At 42.1% G+C, this 15,891-nt stretch overlaps 2 protein-coding genes across 5 annotated transcripts in view; both read right to left on the bottom strand.

The window, feature by feature from the left end:
• Positions 1-15,891, bottom strand: part of PRTFDC1 (phosphoribosyl transferase domain containing 1) — a 168,159-nt gene that overhangs the window by 50,208 nt on the left and 102,060 nt on the right. The gene's annotated exons all lie outside the window — the stretch shown is intronic.
• The window catches only part of ARHGAP21 (Rho GTPase activating protein 21), a 105,108-nt gene that overhangs the window by 66,704 nt on the left and 22,513 nt on the right, over positions 1-15,891 (bottom strand). The window contains exon 1 of one of the 4 annotated variants that reach the window (XM_081834167.1): positions 11,881-11,997. The exons of the other annotated variants lie outside the window; for them this stretch is intronic. Within the exon in view, the coding sequence (XP_081690293.1) occupies positions 11,881-11,964 (84 nt within the window). The 5' untranslated portion in view covers positions 11,965-11,997. Of the gene's footprint in view, positions 1-11,880; positions 11,998-15,891 lie in introns of those variants that run through there. 4 annotated transcript variants of the gene reach the window in all.

Below are 15,891 nucleotides of genomic sequence, written 5' to 3'. Positions count from 1 at the left end.
ATACTGCCAATAACAATTGATGAGATCTTAAGAGTTATTTACAACCACAGGGTACTCCTACTATAAATAAATTCTGCTTGACATGCATGCGACCTCTGAACACAACCTCTGCATGCAACGTCTGCATGCAACCTCTGAATGGCATTGCTATGGCATACTTTGTTGAATACATTCATAAACATAAACTGATAGGCACTGTTAAAAATAATCCTGACGTATTCCGCGTGGTAAATACTGTACACAGAGCCAGATACCACCAGAGCCAATTGACTGCATCCGAGCACGTACATAATCATGGAAAAAAAAACTTTATAATTATAATTTCGTGTGTTACCAATATTACCAATTATAATTATATAATTATATATAATTATAATTATAATTCATAATTATAATTATAATTTCATGTGTTACCAATATTACCAATATTACCAAATATTACCAATATTTCGTGTGTTACCAATATTACCAATATTAACCCCTTTCATGTGATGCACACATAGCAGTCCATCAACCCATTAGTGCCACAGCCCCAGAAGTGAGTCTGTGATACTAGCCCCAACCCTCAACATTTGCTTGGGTGTGCAAGTCTGAAGGAAAGTCTACGCACCTAGAACTTTAAGGGATATTGGAACCGTATGCAACCAGGGTTCCAGATTGCATGGAAGTCCACACATGTACAGTAGAACCTTGGATTATGTTACCCTCAGGTAACATAAACTTCGGGTTGTGAAAACGGCAAACCCAGAAGTGTTTCACCATGCGCACATGCACAGAAGCGCTCTACCGTGCTGCGTGCATGCGCAGAATCGGTCTCTTTGGTTGCAGAAACCTCAGGATCCAACCGGAGCTCCAGAACGGATCCCGTCTGCAACCAGAGGTACCACTGTATTGCTTTAGACAACCATGCACAATGCACAGCTGTCAGGGGGCAGCACTGGAAAGCTGGGGACACAGTCATGCTGCCCCTGTTGACTTATCGCTTGCACATGGATAACACATTGAATGGAGTCTTACATCATGAAGTGCTCTGCTACTGTAAGTTACGTCCTGTTATAACAAAGGAAATGACGGTTTCCCGCCTTTCCAGGGACCTCATTCTGAAAAACCTGAAGCAGCAATGTTGTCCCTGCTGCCTTTGTGATATTCATAGAAGCAATTTTTTTCTCATTCCCTCCTTTTCCCTATTAAGTTCAACTGTCTATTCTATTATTTTACATCCTCATTATTTGGAACATGAAGTTACGCGTCCATATTGTTATGGACCCCAAATCCGAGGGGAAATTTTTTTAAAGCAGAAATTGCCATTGTTTCTGCTTAAAGATATTACCGTAGATACACGGCACTCACATCACCTTGGTATTTTTCATATATGAATACATTTTATAAAGAAAGAACAATCATTTTTATAGGGCACCGCTATCCTGTAAATACCGTATTGGCCTGAATATAATCTGCATCTGAATATAAGCCGCACTATTAAAATTGGAGGGAGGGGAGAGGAAAAAAACCAACCCTGAATATAAGCCATTCCTTGCTGCTCCTGGCTGCATACTGGGCGGGGGGGGGCCACGCTGCATTGCCTGTGCCCTTTCGCCTTCCTCACTCTCTCCTTTCCTGGCTTTGGGGGAGAGGACGGAGGACTTCACACAGGGCGGGTGGCACTTTGCCGCGCTCCTGGTGCTGTTTGCCCCACGCTCTGGCTGCATACTGTAAGGTCACGAATATAAGCCACACTTTAATATTTCACAGTCTGAATTGGGGGGGGGGGGAGAGTGAGGCTTATATTCAGGCCAATTAGGTACCTTCCGGGAAATAGTATTTAAAATATATATATCAGGAGGTCCACTTTTTAAAAAAGATTTTTTGCGGGCAATTCAGTTCAGCTACATGCCACTTTAGCAAGCAGCCATAAACCCTCCTGTCCGCCATTCATTGCAGCCTCAAAAGTGCCAAGTCCAGTAGAAGACCCTTTAGATCTGAGCATCTGTCACTCTGCTGGCAGACCCTTTAATGCTGTCAAAGCTTGGAGGGGGGAGTCTAGCACATTCAAAGGAAAAGCTCTCTTAAGAAATCCTTATTAGAAAGTGAAATAAAGGCCTTTAGGCTGAAGCAATGGCATACAACTCCTGTTTGCCAGAGACAATAAAATGCAATTAAAACTAATTCCAATGTGTTATATAGTAATATTAAAGAGTAAAATAGTTCCTGTATTTGCAACTATCAAAAATGATCCTTTCTCAGTTTATCATTTCTTTTAATAAGGTGCAAGATGTATATTTGCAGGTTAAAACAAAAAATACAGAGTGAAAACTAATTGAAATGGAAGACTAATTTAAATATGTAAAAGAATCCCTGCTACTAGAAATGAAATACTGTACAACAATGGACACAATACTGCTCTTTGTATACAGAGCAGGGTTTACATGTACAAACACAAACTGGGAACCGATGCAGATGATTTAGTATCAGTTATGTGCTCCACTCTACCAGATCCAGTAAGCATTCTGGCAGTCACATTCTGGACCGATTGAAGGAGCTTCTGAGCTGGTGACTTCAAAAGGGAGTCCCATGTAATCCTGCACTGCAATCATTCAATGTTATCTGTTTTAAATGAGATGAGCACTCTGAATCAAGGCATAAGTCACCCACAATCCAGACATTCAAAGGCGCCTAACACATCTGGCATGTAATGTTGAGCTACTTTCACCTCAGATGTTGAGCCACCGACATCTCAAAACAGTTATGAAGCTGTGAAGTTCTGTAACAGAAAACGCCTGTACCTCCCACCTTTGACAATTGGAGTGAAGTGAGGAGCTGCCCCCCAGAGGGCCTTCTCCCCCCCGCCACCCCAATTTAATAGCAGGTGACAGCTCTAAAGGAGGCACAGGGCCTCTGCCTCCTTGCTTAATACTAAAATATTAGCTAGAAATGAAACTCTATTTGCCTATCTAGCCCCATAATAAACTACCCTGAAATGGAAAAAGGTGGCGGGTCTACTGCTGACAGATGTTTGTAGCTTTCTATATCTCACTTTGTCCACTTTTACCCACTCACAATTTCTTTCAAATCTGTAGTCCCAAATTGGCAGACTCCGGCCTGTTTCTGACATAATGTTCTGTGTTCACACAGAGACTTGTAAATAAGACAGTGACAGTGCTAACTCAAGGAAGCATAATATGAAGACTGAAATACTTCCAAAACAGACTTATGTGTAGGATCCTACATTCAGGTCCTGAGCATGGACGGAGCTCCAGAAAAGTTAGGTGAATGTCATCACCTAATAATACCTCCATGTGGAGGCTTTTGAATGACTGTTTTTTGAAACTTCTTTTAAGACACAGTGATGCCTTTCATGAACACCAACCTTGGCAATCTGTCCAAATAATTCTAACCTACAGGTAACACGCTAGAAAAGGAAATACTCAAATTACAGATACAAGTTCAGAATTACTCCACAAAATTACTTTATCCAGTGTAATGCACTCACAATGCATGCTTACCTTATTTCACCACGCAAGGGTCGCATTATTTTCCTATCCAAAAAGGGGTGTGCGACCACTATGCGGTGAATTACGGGACAGAAGTGGAGGAAAGGGTTGCGGACAGGAGGCAGGGGTGGTCGCTTGCCCACCGATTCCCCTTCTTGGCTGGGGTGCCCTAAGGGAGCCTAAGTCAAGTGGCAGCAGCGGCAACAGCAGCAGCAACCTGGGTCTGGCTTTGCCTCGCCTCGCCTCGCCTCTCCAGCTACCTCTGCTACGTCAGGACTAAGCCAATGAGGGCCTAGACTTTGGCCCTTGCCGCCTCAGGAGCCCCCACACCAACCCACAGCTCACCTCAGAATTACCCCTGTGACTATTAAGCAGGGAATGCTCTGGGACCAATTTTGGGGTCCAAAAAAGGGGGTGCAGCCATTTTGCAGTGGCGAAATATGGTATGGGTAAACTGAGAGGCTTAGCGACTATAAGCATAGCTTGGTACCTCTGACTCCCATCAAGTTCATGATGTGATGGCTGTTTAAACAAGTAAAACTATTGCACTGGTGTAGTAAAGCTGGACATTAAAAACTTGAATCAGCTTATTAAAAGGGTCATGGAAATATCTAGAAAGGGTCGATTTGGCCATGGAAAGGATAAGAAGCCAGAAGAGACCTGGCCTGGAAAAAATAACTTCAGAATGAAAACTATCTGGACATCCAAGATGGAAAATAATACATAAGGCTGAGGGTTGGAGTTAACACTCCTGTGATGACAAAGAAACCGTGTCCAGGATGTTTGTGGGCCCCAATCCAAGAAGTGCTTTTGACTGGAGGCTAGTTTGTTTGCATGGTTACCACATGCACAGTGCAAAAAAATGTTAACTAACATTACAAACTGAGGCGCCACAATGAAAAAGCACTTCCAAAGAATCACAGAAGGAAAAAGTGACAGAGGACAAGAGAAGATCTATACTGGTGGTATGAAACTTGTATTTTCAGGTTTTAAAGGCAGCTGCAATGTCCTCCAGCATATCGTTTGAATATGCTAATCTGCATAATTATGCATATTGAAGACTCTCCACTAGTGGAAAGAAGCATTAAAAACAAAAGAGGGAGAGAGGGGTTAGTTTAATACCTGTCTAATGGAAATCCTAATAAATATATTGATTGTTAAAAGAAGTTGACAGTACTTGCCAGATGGATGAAATCAATAATTTATTCTACAATATGAGCACTTTTGGCCACATTCCAACCACCCTACTGTTTGTGCTTCTCAGCAGTGTAAGACAAACAGATACGTATAAAGCAAGTGCCATTGCCATTTTCCTCCACTTAAGAACAACAACAATCAGCTACCAGCTTCTTCAGCTAGCAATAGTACTTGCTCTTAAAGAGAATGACTCCCACCTAATTCTCTAACAGTGAATTTTGGGGCTGCAGGCCTTGCTGAATTGTCAACCAGAACCAGACTCCAAGAAAATATGTAGATATGATAGAACATTTCAGGGCAAAACCACTAAATAAAAAAATAAGAAATATTTATCATGCACATTTTACAACATTTTTGAAGACCATATATACAAGAATGCTGCAGTGATATTGTAGCTGAGTTGTTCTTAAATCGTAACTGAGTTGTTCGTAACACATAAAACAATAAATAAAACTTAAAAACAATTTCAGGGCATGAAACTTATCCTTATTATTCAACAAATTTGCAATGTGTTGTACATAATTTATGTTCCATATTCCCACATTTGCAAGGTATGGTATGAATTTGTTTATTTTTTTACACATATATGTAAATGTGGCTCAGAGAATGGAAGTTGCTAAAAGTCGTTCAGAGATTTCGTGAATTATCAGGCTTTGGAAGACAAGTCCAAATACTGTCCATGGGGCCACACTGTCACATCTCCACACACCACAAGTAAAATCTAGTATCTTAAAAGCCTTTTATATTATGTTTGTGTGTGAGCTCACGCATACACATAAAGAGACAGACACCTAGCAATGTCCATTTACTGCGATTCTAGGGAACTAAGTGATCTATAAGCACAACACACTTACTTCTAAGTAGCAACATAGGAAAGTTCGAAACAAACTGCAAACTAACAATGCTTCATAATCACCGGGACTTTAAAGTGCTTAACTTTGGCTGAATTCTGGCTCATTAGAAATGTAAAGGCCCAGGGAAAAAAATTGAGGGAGAACTGGCTGGTCACTGTGAGAACTGGATGTTGGAATAAATGGGTCATTGGCCTGATCCTGCATGCTCATCTCATCTTCTCATGTGGGTCCACCACTCTGCCACCACCACCCCCGCTCAAACTTTCCCCCTCAAAAAAACTGGAACCAGGTGTTTAACTTGAGCTAGAAATTCATAAGCATTTACACCGATTGTATCTGAGAGCAGGAAGTTCCAAAGCTAGGGTGCCACCACCAAGAAAGCCCTTGCTGCCAGTCCACCTCAGTGAAAGTTACCACCACCAAGACAGCCTCCCTGGCTGATCTTAACACACTGGCTGGTCCACAGTGGACCAGGTGTTCTATCAGGTGGAGCCACCTGGGACCACTCAGCTTCCATTCCAACAGTGTTGGTGCCACCAGACCTCTGTGTTGGGGGTGGGTGTTTGCCTGGCAGCTGGAGTGCTACAGGGAGCAGAAGCGTCAGGGACCCAGGCAGGATAGAGAGCAATGTGTTGGCCTCAGCAGCAATCAAGTGCTTACACCAGAACTTTACCCAGCATCGAGCAAATATGAATGACTTAAAGAGTGCATGTAGAATTATGCAAGGATACCACCACCACCCCAAAAAAACCCCACAACCCAACAACTCTTTGAAGATCCGGTTTCTAGCTCTTACTGCTGCTAAAGTTTCAAAGTCTGAGACAAGTGCCTACTAAGGCCAAGAAATAAGATGGTATTGGAGCACAGATGTATTTCACATTCCAAGGTCCTAAGTCCTGTTCCTCTGTCACCATGACTACTACAAAATATACAGGGACCATGAGCCAGATGTTCATTACTATAAATAAAACACTGGTGATTTAAAATGCAGCACTAAAAATCTGAGTAAACCATGTACACAAAATGGCACACCCTGAAACAGAGGGTTAAAAAGTACAGAAATCATAGTATTTCAACATTGAAATTGCCTTCCAATAAAAACTGGAGTTTGGTGGAGGAACAGAAATGACCTTCAACATAAATATGCCCTTGACCTTCCATTTCTACATGAAGGTTTAAGAACATCCTCACTCCACAACTTATTTATTCTCAACTTCTAAGGCCAGTAGGCTGATCACAGGATTCAGTTCATGTGATTCTTTTCTGTCAGAATTAGGGGCAGTTAGATTGCATGGATTACCTGGTTTAGAAAAGATGTTATCTGAATGGTGGAAGGGAGTAGGGTTGGCTCGCTTCATCAGGTAAGGATCCAAGTCAAAAGAGAAAAGAGAAAGTTGTCCTGCTGTAATTCAGCTGGCAACAGAGAAACCCTAGTTCAGCAAAGTGTTTTGTCTAGAGTGTAAGAATGGGACTGAGGGGGCCCAGATTCAAATTTCCCACTAGGCCATGAAGCTCTCACTGGATGATATTGGGCAAGTCCCTACGTATGACACTCACCAACCTTGCAGGATTGTAGTGAAGGTGAAACAATAGAAAGAGAACCAGGAACTTCACTTTGAATTAAATTAAATTAATATTAAATTAAAATCATTCATTATCACCACTGATGAAAATCATTCATTATCACCACTAGGTGACTCTGGGCCACTACGGTAATTACCTCTAAGCCTACTTCTGATCACTGCAGATGGTAACAGCAGTCACAAAATTAAAAGACACCTGCTTCTTGGGAGAAAAGCAATGACAAACCTAGACAGCATCTTAAAAAGCAGAGACATCACCTTGCCAACAAAGGTCCGTATAGTAAAAGCTATGGTTTTCCCAGTAGTGATGTATGGAAGTGAGAGCTGGACCATAAAGAAGGCTGATCGCCGAAGAATTGATGCTTTTGAATTATGGTGCTGGAGGAGACTCTTGAGAGTCCCATGGACTGTGAGAAGATCAAACCTCTCCATTCTTAAGGAAATCAGCTCTGAGTGCTCACTGGAAGGACAGATCCGGAAGCTGAGGCTCCAATACTTTGGCCACCTCATGAGAAGAGAAGACTCCCTGGAAAAGACCCTGATGTTGGGAAAAATGGAGGGCACAAGGAGAAGGGGACGACAGAGGACGAGGTGGTTGGACAGTGTTCTCGAAGCTACCAGCATGAGTTTGACCAAACTGCGGGAGGCAGTGGAAGACAGGAGTGCCTGGCGTGCTCTGGTCCATGGGATCACGAAGAGTCGGACATGACTAAACAACAACTACTTCTGAGTTGGCCTCTTCAAAGTTAACTGTAGGAATAATCCCTATGCAGCCTACACCATCCTGAACTTCTTTAGAGGAAGGGTGTGGGATATAAAATGTAAGAAACAAAACCACAGATAGAACCGAAACAGTGAAGCAGCAACCCAAAAGACACATGCAATAAAAACAAGGAACGCCTATATTACAGTGCTCTTTAACTTCATGAAGGATTTATCACCTCCAGCTTATTGTGCAGAAATCTCTTTAGAAAATATGCTGTATGATGACTTGGACTGCAATGTAATCTCGATTTGAGTCTTTTATGAAGTCACACCTATATGACTGGATTTTTTTATGTTTACCTCTGTCGCTTGCCCAGTCATATAAACCACAGCCCCAGAGTTTATACATGCCAAGATCCACCCAAGACGTTTCATTTAACCATATGACCCAGCTCCGCCCTTTCCTCTTGGGCGTGTGGATTGCTGGTCTCTCCCACTCCTGGTGGTGCATTTATTATGCAGGTGAATCCTTTCCATAAGTGACCCAAAGGACTGAGAATTGAAGGAAGACTCAAGTAAACAGAGAGACCCAGAAGACTGTCACATCTGAAATTCCTAGAGGCCCTATTTTCCATGACTGGTTTGAACTAGGATTACACATTTCATACATACAAAGATCAGCACTGGACCTTTCAGCATTCACATTCCATTTCTGCTTGAACATAAACTACTTTGTGGCGGGCTCAAAGGCATGAACTGTAGATGAAGTTCCCCTTCATTCATTACAGGAAGTCTGCTGTCTAAGAAAACTCAAGTGTCTAAAAGCTTAGCTGAACTGTCCTCCTTAAAACACAAAAAGGAAAATCAGCACTTTGTTCTAAATTTTAAAAGGCAGTTTCCTTTTTTACACTCAGCTATTAGACCTCTCCCCACCAACACCTCATTATTAGCCAGATAATTATTTGATGTGGATATTTACAAGTCTCAAAGAGACCTAATTTATACTACCTTAGAAAAAATTAGTAATGACCTAGTAAACATGTTGTGGATCCAGACTAGCAGTAAAATCCTCTGCCCGAAAGTTATTCCTAGGAATGTAGGTATACCCAAGGTTGTTTTTCAGCCGGAACGTGCCGGAACTCAGTTCCAGCACTTCTCAAGTGGGCGCCATTGCCATTATAAGAGAACATCGGAGGCGTTCGTGGTGAGTTCTGGTACCTATTTTTCTAGAAAAATAGCACTGGGTATACCTGATATAGAATTGTAGCCTCTATGTTAATTGAGCTTAGGACCCATGTGAATCAATGGTACAAGTCCTAATTTCAATGGAAACCAAGTCCAACTAACTAACGTAAGTCAACTAACTACCGTAATATAAGGATCCAGTCCAATATATTAGTTGCAAAAAAACGCTTAGTTTTAAAAATGAGAAGTGCAGCACTCAATTCATGCCTGGATACCATCATGAAAGCTAAAATGGGACCTCTGTGTTCAAAGGCAGTGTATCTTCTGCATAGCAGTTGATGCAAAGAAAACAAACAAAGAAAAGTTGTTTCCTTCATGTCTTCCTTTACAGGCTTCCTGAAAGCTTCTGGCTGGCCACAGTGGGAAGCAGTATACTGGTCCAGGCAGACTTTTGGCGTGATTCAGCATAGCTCTTCTAAAGTCCTTCTGACGACTCTGATTACTTGCCATGGGCAAGGAGGAATTGTTCCTTGCACAAACAAGTGAAGCTACTGAAGGTCTTGCCACTGAAGCTTGTCAAAGCAAGCTGTGGCTGAGATGACTTGGTTGGGCCCGCCTTGAGTAGCTACTGTTCCTTTCCATTATTTCTAAAGTGGCAGCTGGGGTCGCCAACCTCTTTGGGCCCATAAGTACATCTGGAATTTTGAGAGAGCCACCCCAGGGTCACTCCCCTCCCACCCCACAGACAGAAAGTATACACATACACACACATACTTAGGTCCTGTGTAAAAGTCAGATCCAGTTGAACTAGATTTGATCGTTTTGAACTTGCATGCTTCTACACAGCCCCACCCACTCCCATAAAAACCCACCATCATACTAAAGCTTACATTGGTAGGCTGCATAGTAAGAAGATCCCATGCTTGCCAAAGAAATACTGATCCATGATATTGATCTTTGTGCCAGCAAAACCAGCTACAAATCACAGAATACCTCCGTGGATGCAGAGATGACCTATGATTTGATAGTGCTTTTGCAAGGATCCCTGTTAAAAATTATGAGGCTCCATAAATATCCATGTCTCAGATTTGTGTTTTTGAACCAGATCAATGGAGTCAACATAGATATGTGATCCACTAGCTGATGGTAGATGGGGTAGAAGGATCCTGTGAAAAGATTGGGCCATTTCAGGAGGATCTGCTTTACTGGATCCAACTAATACACATGTGTACACACACACCTTCTCCCAGGGCTCCATTCTCTTTCTCTCTCTCTTGCACCCCTCTTTGTCCTCTATTCCCTCCTGCCCTCCCCTTCTTTCCCTTCTGCCCTCTCTGTCACTCCAGTTTATGTACAGATGCTCAAGTTCCAATCTGAGCCTTGAAAACCCATAAAAACTGAAACAGGAAGTGGGAGAGAGCAGCACCTCCCACTTCATTTCCGCATATTTTTCAAGAGCAGGAAAAAGAAAAGCCACCTTCTCCACTTCATGATGGCAGGAGTAGGGACCTCAGATGCTTTGTGGACACCACAGAAAGCCCTCAAGGCTGACACTGTGTCCATGGGTACGACATTGCTAACCCAAGATGTATAAAACCAAGGGCAGAGTGGTTATCCTGGAAGTTGAGTAAAGGGGGAAATGGTGGGGCTGAATAATCTGTCCTGCCTACTCCCCACTGCTGAACAATTGGAAAGGGTTTGGAGAGGGAGGGGCAGGTGATGATGATGATTATAATTTTTAAGAGAAAAAAAACAGAAAACAATACATGCTTCAAGGACTTTTCTTTTGGCATAAGTAAGTAAATCTTCACTAATGTTGGTAATACCGTACTCCAGTCCCCAGAAGCACATACCGGTAATTCAGTTCCTAGCTAGGATAAAGGAAGCCACTCTTTAGGGCACACTGCCAACCTTGCCAGGAACAACCTGGAACACCTGATTCCACCTACTCTCATACTACTTCACATGGGACAGATAACTGCAGTTCCCACCCATCATATCTCTTATCTCTCTCCCTCTCTCTCTCTCTCATTCATACACACACACACCCCTATTCCCAGCACATAACACTCCCTTCTCCTTTCATGACTTTCAGCCCTTCCATGCCCTTTCTCAGGGTCCCATTCCCCCCCCCCCTTTAGGATGCAGAGTTCTTCCTTCCAGTAATTTGTCCTTTATCTGAGGCGGAAGCAAAGTCAAGTTTCCCAATACAGAATTTCAGAGCCTAAAAATAGGGAAAACTGCAGTGTTCTTGAAACCAAAATTGTGCTAGTTCCAGCTACTACCTTGAACTCACATAAACAAGTTTACCTTGCTTATGTTAAAAACTAGTCTGAAAACACATTACATTTTAGGTTATTTACTTTCTAAGCAATGTCAAACTCCTATACCCGAACATCTGTATGATTAAAGCCTTTCCCTGTACAAAAAGGAATATATAATAATGTTGATATCTATTCCTGAATAATGTTAATATATATCCCTGAAAGACAGCTATGTAACAACTATAGTTCTATGCAAATGCATGCTTTTAAATCAGTCTATTCCTTCAGTATCTCTAATCCCTTCTTGAACTGAACTGCCTCTTACTTTGCTGCATCCTTTACTGCAATCTGTCCTGTTAAGTCTTTGCAAAAGCAGTTCCCAGTAACCAATTCAGTAGCTAAACTAAGTTAACTACAGCAGCAAAACAATCCTTTTACATACGACACAGCTGACTGTCCTTCACTAAATATTATGACATATTATGCAGCATAGGAGATGAAAGGGGTAGGGGGTAGGAGGAAAAGGGACATGGGGTTTCGTTTGTGCCTTTTGCACAGTATTTCCCCCCTCTTCATAAACAACTAAATATAATGGACAAACCTGACCACTCCAAGCGCAATACAGGTTACATATCAAACTCCAGTTGTGGTTGATCATGCAGTCTAAAAGCCTGAACTGGGCCATGAAAGCCTATAGCGCAGACTGCATCTCTTCTCTGACTCAGCTTTTGCCCCTGTAGTACTAGATCTGTGAGCTATGCAGTGAAGAGATTCAGGAAAGAGGACCTTTCTCTCCCTCCCGCATCTGCCTAGTCAGCAAGACAGCTGACTGCAGAGAGCACTTAAAAATGCAGGTAGGTGGTGCCAAGTTAGGAAAGGGAGAATGGGAAATCCCTGAATATTTTAGGATCATTTGCTACAGCATGTATTCTATACAGCGTGCTACTCCCTGTGTTCTTTGCTGCAAATTAAGGAAATTACATCAGAACGCAATGCAATGTTAAAGCTGCAATTTCATGCAAACTTAACTTGGATATAAAATTCCATTCAACTCAAGTGAGGCAATCTCAAACAAACACCACCTAAGATCATGCTGTGTATTTTAAATTAAATGAACTGTAGGCTGCTTTCGTAAATTCTGAATTCTCAAACTATTGGGACTCAAAACAACACTCCAGTTAATAAAAATGATTTTTTTAAAAACCAACAACACTCCAGTCGAAAGCACTATGTAAATGCTAATTATTATTATTATTATTATTATTATTATTATTATTATTATTTCCCCAGTAGTTCTGCAAATATCCTTGCAAAAACCTCCAGTTAGACGACATATCAACATATACAGATGGAGATGAACCTTTTGAAGGCTAATCATAATGTTACTCTTTCCAGTCAATAATAGTAAAAAAGTGAAAACTGCAAGATAGAAAATGTGAAAAGAGAAAAACATTGTGGATGAGGCAAGAGAAAGATTAAAGGGAAGGGAGTAGTTCAACTGGGACCATGTTTCACTGCAATTTCCCCCTCCCCCCCTCCCCCCCCCCTCAAAACCACATAAACTGAAAACATGTGATTTCCCTCAAGGATCTTATAGGAAAGACAGTTCTGGTTATCTAGTAATGAATAATGCCTCGAGAGCCATAAAGCCAACACTGGACTTGTTGGCTGCCTATTCTGGTTTCCTTTCACGACCACAAAGTTAGGAATAAATATGATCTGACCTGGGAAATACAAGTCATGGCATTTTGGCTCTATAATGATGTCCAGCAGAACTTATCAGCACCGGTAGTATTGGTTCTGTGTATGGTTAAACCATCATAAGCCACAGAAAGAAATATGCCAAAGCACAAATGGGGACCCTATCTTAGCGCCCAGGACCATTTCCACCATTAGGATAGAAGCAATATGGACCTGACAGCTTTATGTACAACGAAGTCTCTCCTCCTCTTTCCATGAAGTTTTAAAAATAATTTTAACATGGTATGTGGGACAAATCCAATGCTACAAAAAAAAACCAATTAAAAAGAGAATATGTCCTATTTAATTCTTTAAAAACAATAAGACACTTTTGTTAAAGCCAGTACAATTATTGGCCGTTGCGGGGGGAGGGGGACAGAAAACGCCTAAGAAATGTTTTTCTAAATAGCTTTTTGTTGACTCACAGCCATAGTCAGGGGTAGGCAACCTAAGGCCCGTGGGCCAAATGCGGCCCAATCGCCTTCTCAATCTGGCCCGCAGATGGTCTGGGAATCAGCGTGTTTTTACATGAGTAGAATATATGATTTTATTTAAAATGCATCTCTGGGTTATTTGTGGGGCATAGGAATTCGTTCATCCCCCCCCCAAAAAAATATATAGTCCGGCCCACCACATGGTCTGAGGGATGGTGGACCGGCCCACAGATGAAAAAGGTTGCTGACCCCTGGCCTTAGTGGAGGGCAACAAACTCTAGCCAAGGTTTCTGCACGCTACAGGCAAATACTACCCAATATTAATTTGGAGTTGCTTTAGCTTAATTTCCCAGCAGACAAATTGGGGTGGGGTGGGCCTACCTACAAACATATAATCATATTTGTTATTGACTGCAAAGAACAGAGAATTGCCTTTTCCTTTAGGAACAGGAAACCCATGCTCACAAAGAAACAGCACATCAGTCATTTCATACCAAGGTCACTGTCACACTGCAGAAACAAGAGGGGAGGGGGAAAGAGTGTGAATGCTCTTATATGCCTGCCAAACTCTTTCTAGGTAAATTTCTTCTACAGAAACGCAGAGTAAACAGTTTTTACATTACTGCCTGCCAATGAATAGAAAGGGAAACAGGCAAATGTCTTCCAATGCCACTACCACTTGTGAACTTGACAGTACTGTAAGCAACAATCTGCGCGACCAGATACAAGTGCCATTATGGGCCACTTATAGAGCTCTCCAAACTTTTCAGGTTGGTGACATACTTTTTAAACATGAATCACTCTCTCATGCCAAATGTGAAAATCCAGTTGCGGAGTGTGCCAGGGATGTGGTACATGCTAGACGGCTGTTCTAGGGAGGAGATGACTGCTGGATCCGTATTCAGAAGAGTACTATATGCAGTTGGACACAGCCCATCATAATGATTCTGGAGAATTCTTGGCTCTAAGGGCCAAACTGCAAGGGGAGCCACCAACCCCACAATTTGCACTGTCAATAAAAGTTCCACTGAAACAAAGAAGGCCATTTTGAAGATGCAAATTGAAGCCCACTCCCCACGCTATCACCAAAGCTCTGACATGTAAGATCTTGTTCTTTTGTTGCACTTATTGGCACCATTGTACCAATGATCTTCACACATTACTAAATCACGCGTTACCTCCTCCCATGCAAACCTGACCATGCATTTAAGGTCATTCCCCAGGAAAGCTCTCTTTGATGAGGTTCACCTGATATCTAACTCGTCTGTCTTTTCAGCACTAGAGGCATTCTAGAATGGTTGAGCCACTTTTATTTGGCTGCTGTGATTTTTACTGTTAAGCTGCTCTTACTGTTTGCTATGTTTTTTTATTGTTTTCAACTGCTTCACAAGATTTAAGGAAAATAATGACAACATTGGGGTGTAGTATAAAATTTTAAGATAAACATACATGAGTTGGAGTTCAAAGGCCTTGGCTGGGGAGGACGGGATATAAATAAAACTTTATTATTATTATTATTATTATTATTATTATTATTAGATGCAGACTGAAAATGTCCGGGCCTTATCACTTTGCAAAGCAAATTTGGTAAACTGGACAATGTAAAACTACAATTTATGGTCGTCATGTCGCACTTTCACATGATGGCAAGACTGTGTTTCAAAATTTAAAAACCCAGGGAAAGCCAAGCCGCTTAGACCTTCCTAAGTAAAGGGGACACTACAGTGGTGCCTCGCAAGACGAAATTAATCCGTTCCGTGAGTCTCTTCGTATAGCGGTTTTTCGTCTTGCGAAGCAAGCCCATTGACAGCTTAGCGGATTAGCGCTATTAGCGGTTTATCAGTTTAGCGGATCAGCTGATAAGCGGCTAAGCTGCTTAGAAAAAGGGGGGGAGGGGGAAAAACCCGCAGGAACTCGCAAGACATTTTCGTCTTGCAAAGCAAGCCCATAGGGAAATTCGTTTTGCGAAGCGCCTCCAAAACGGAAAACCCTTTCGTCTAGCGGGTTTTCCGTCTTGCGAGGCACTCGTCTTGCGGGGCACCACTGTACTTCCAGGATTGTTTCTGATTTGTCTGATTGTCCCTTGCCATGCTATCATCTTGGACACGGACTTTGTAGAGACAGTTGATGGGAAATCAGAACTGCCTTGTCTCATTGACTGAGACATTTACGCCTCTGCACTTCTGGCCAATGTCTTTCTGCTGAGTCCTTTTGCAATGTTTACTGTGCTAACTACTCCAGCCTCGGAACAAAATGCAAATGTTACCACAAGCTATCTCTACCAGTTATCTATAGCACAGCCTGCAACACTATCCTCAGTGTAACAGATCAACTCCATTTAAACTTAAGACCTCTGGATGCTCTAATGAAGTCAGGGATTGCTAGAAGAGTGTACAGTGGTACCTCAGGTTAAGTACTTAATTCGTTCCAGAGGTCCG

Source organism: Podarcis erhardii, assembly GCF_964252035.2.
Source record: "Podarcis erhardii genome assembly, chromosome: 12".
NCBI classification, from domain to species: Eukaryota; Metazoa; Chordata; class Lepidosauria; order Squamata; family Lacertidae; genus Podarcis; species Podarcis erhardii.
The sequence above is the reverse complement of the archived record's forward strand: the minus strand, read 5'-3'. Positions and strand labels throughout refer to the sequence as shown.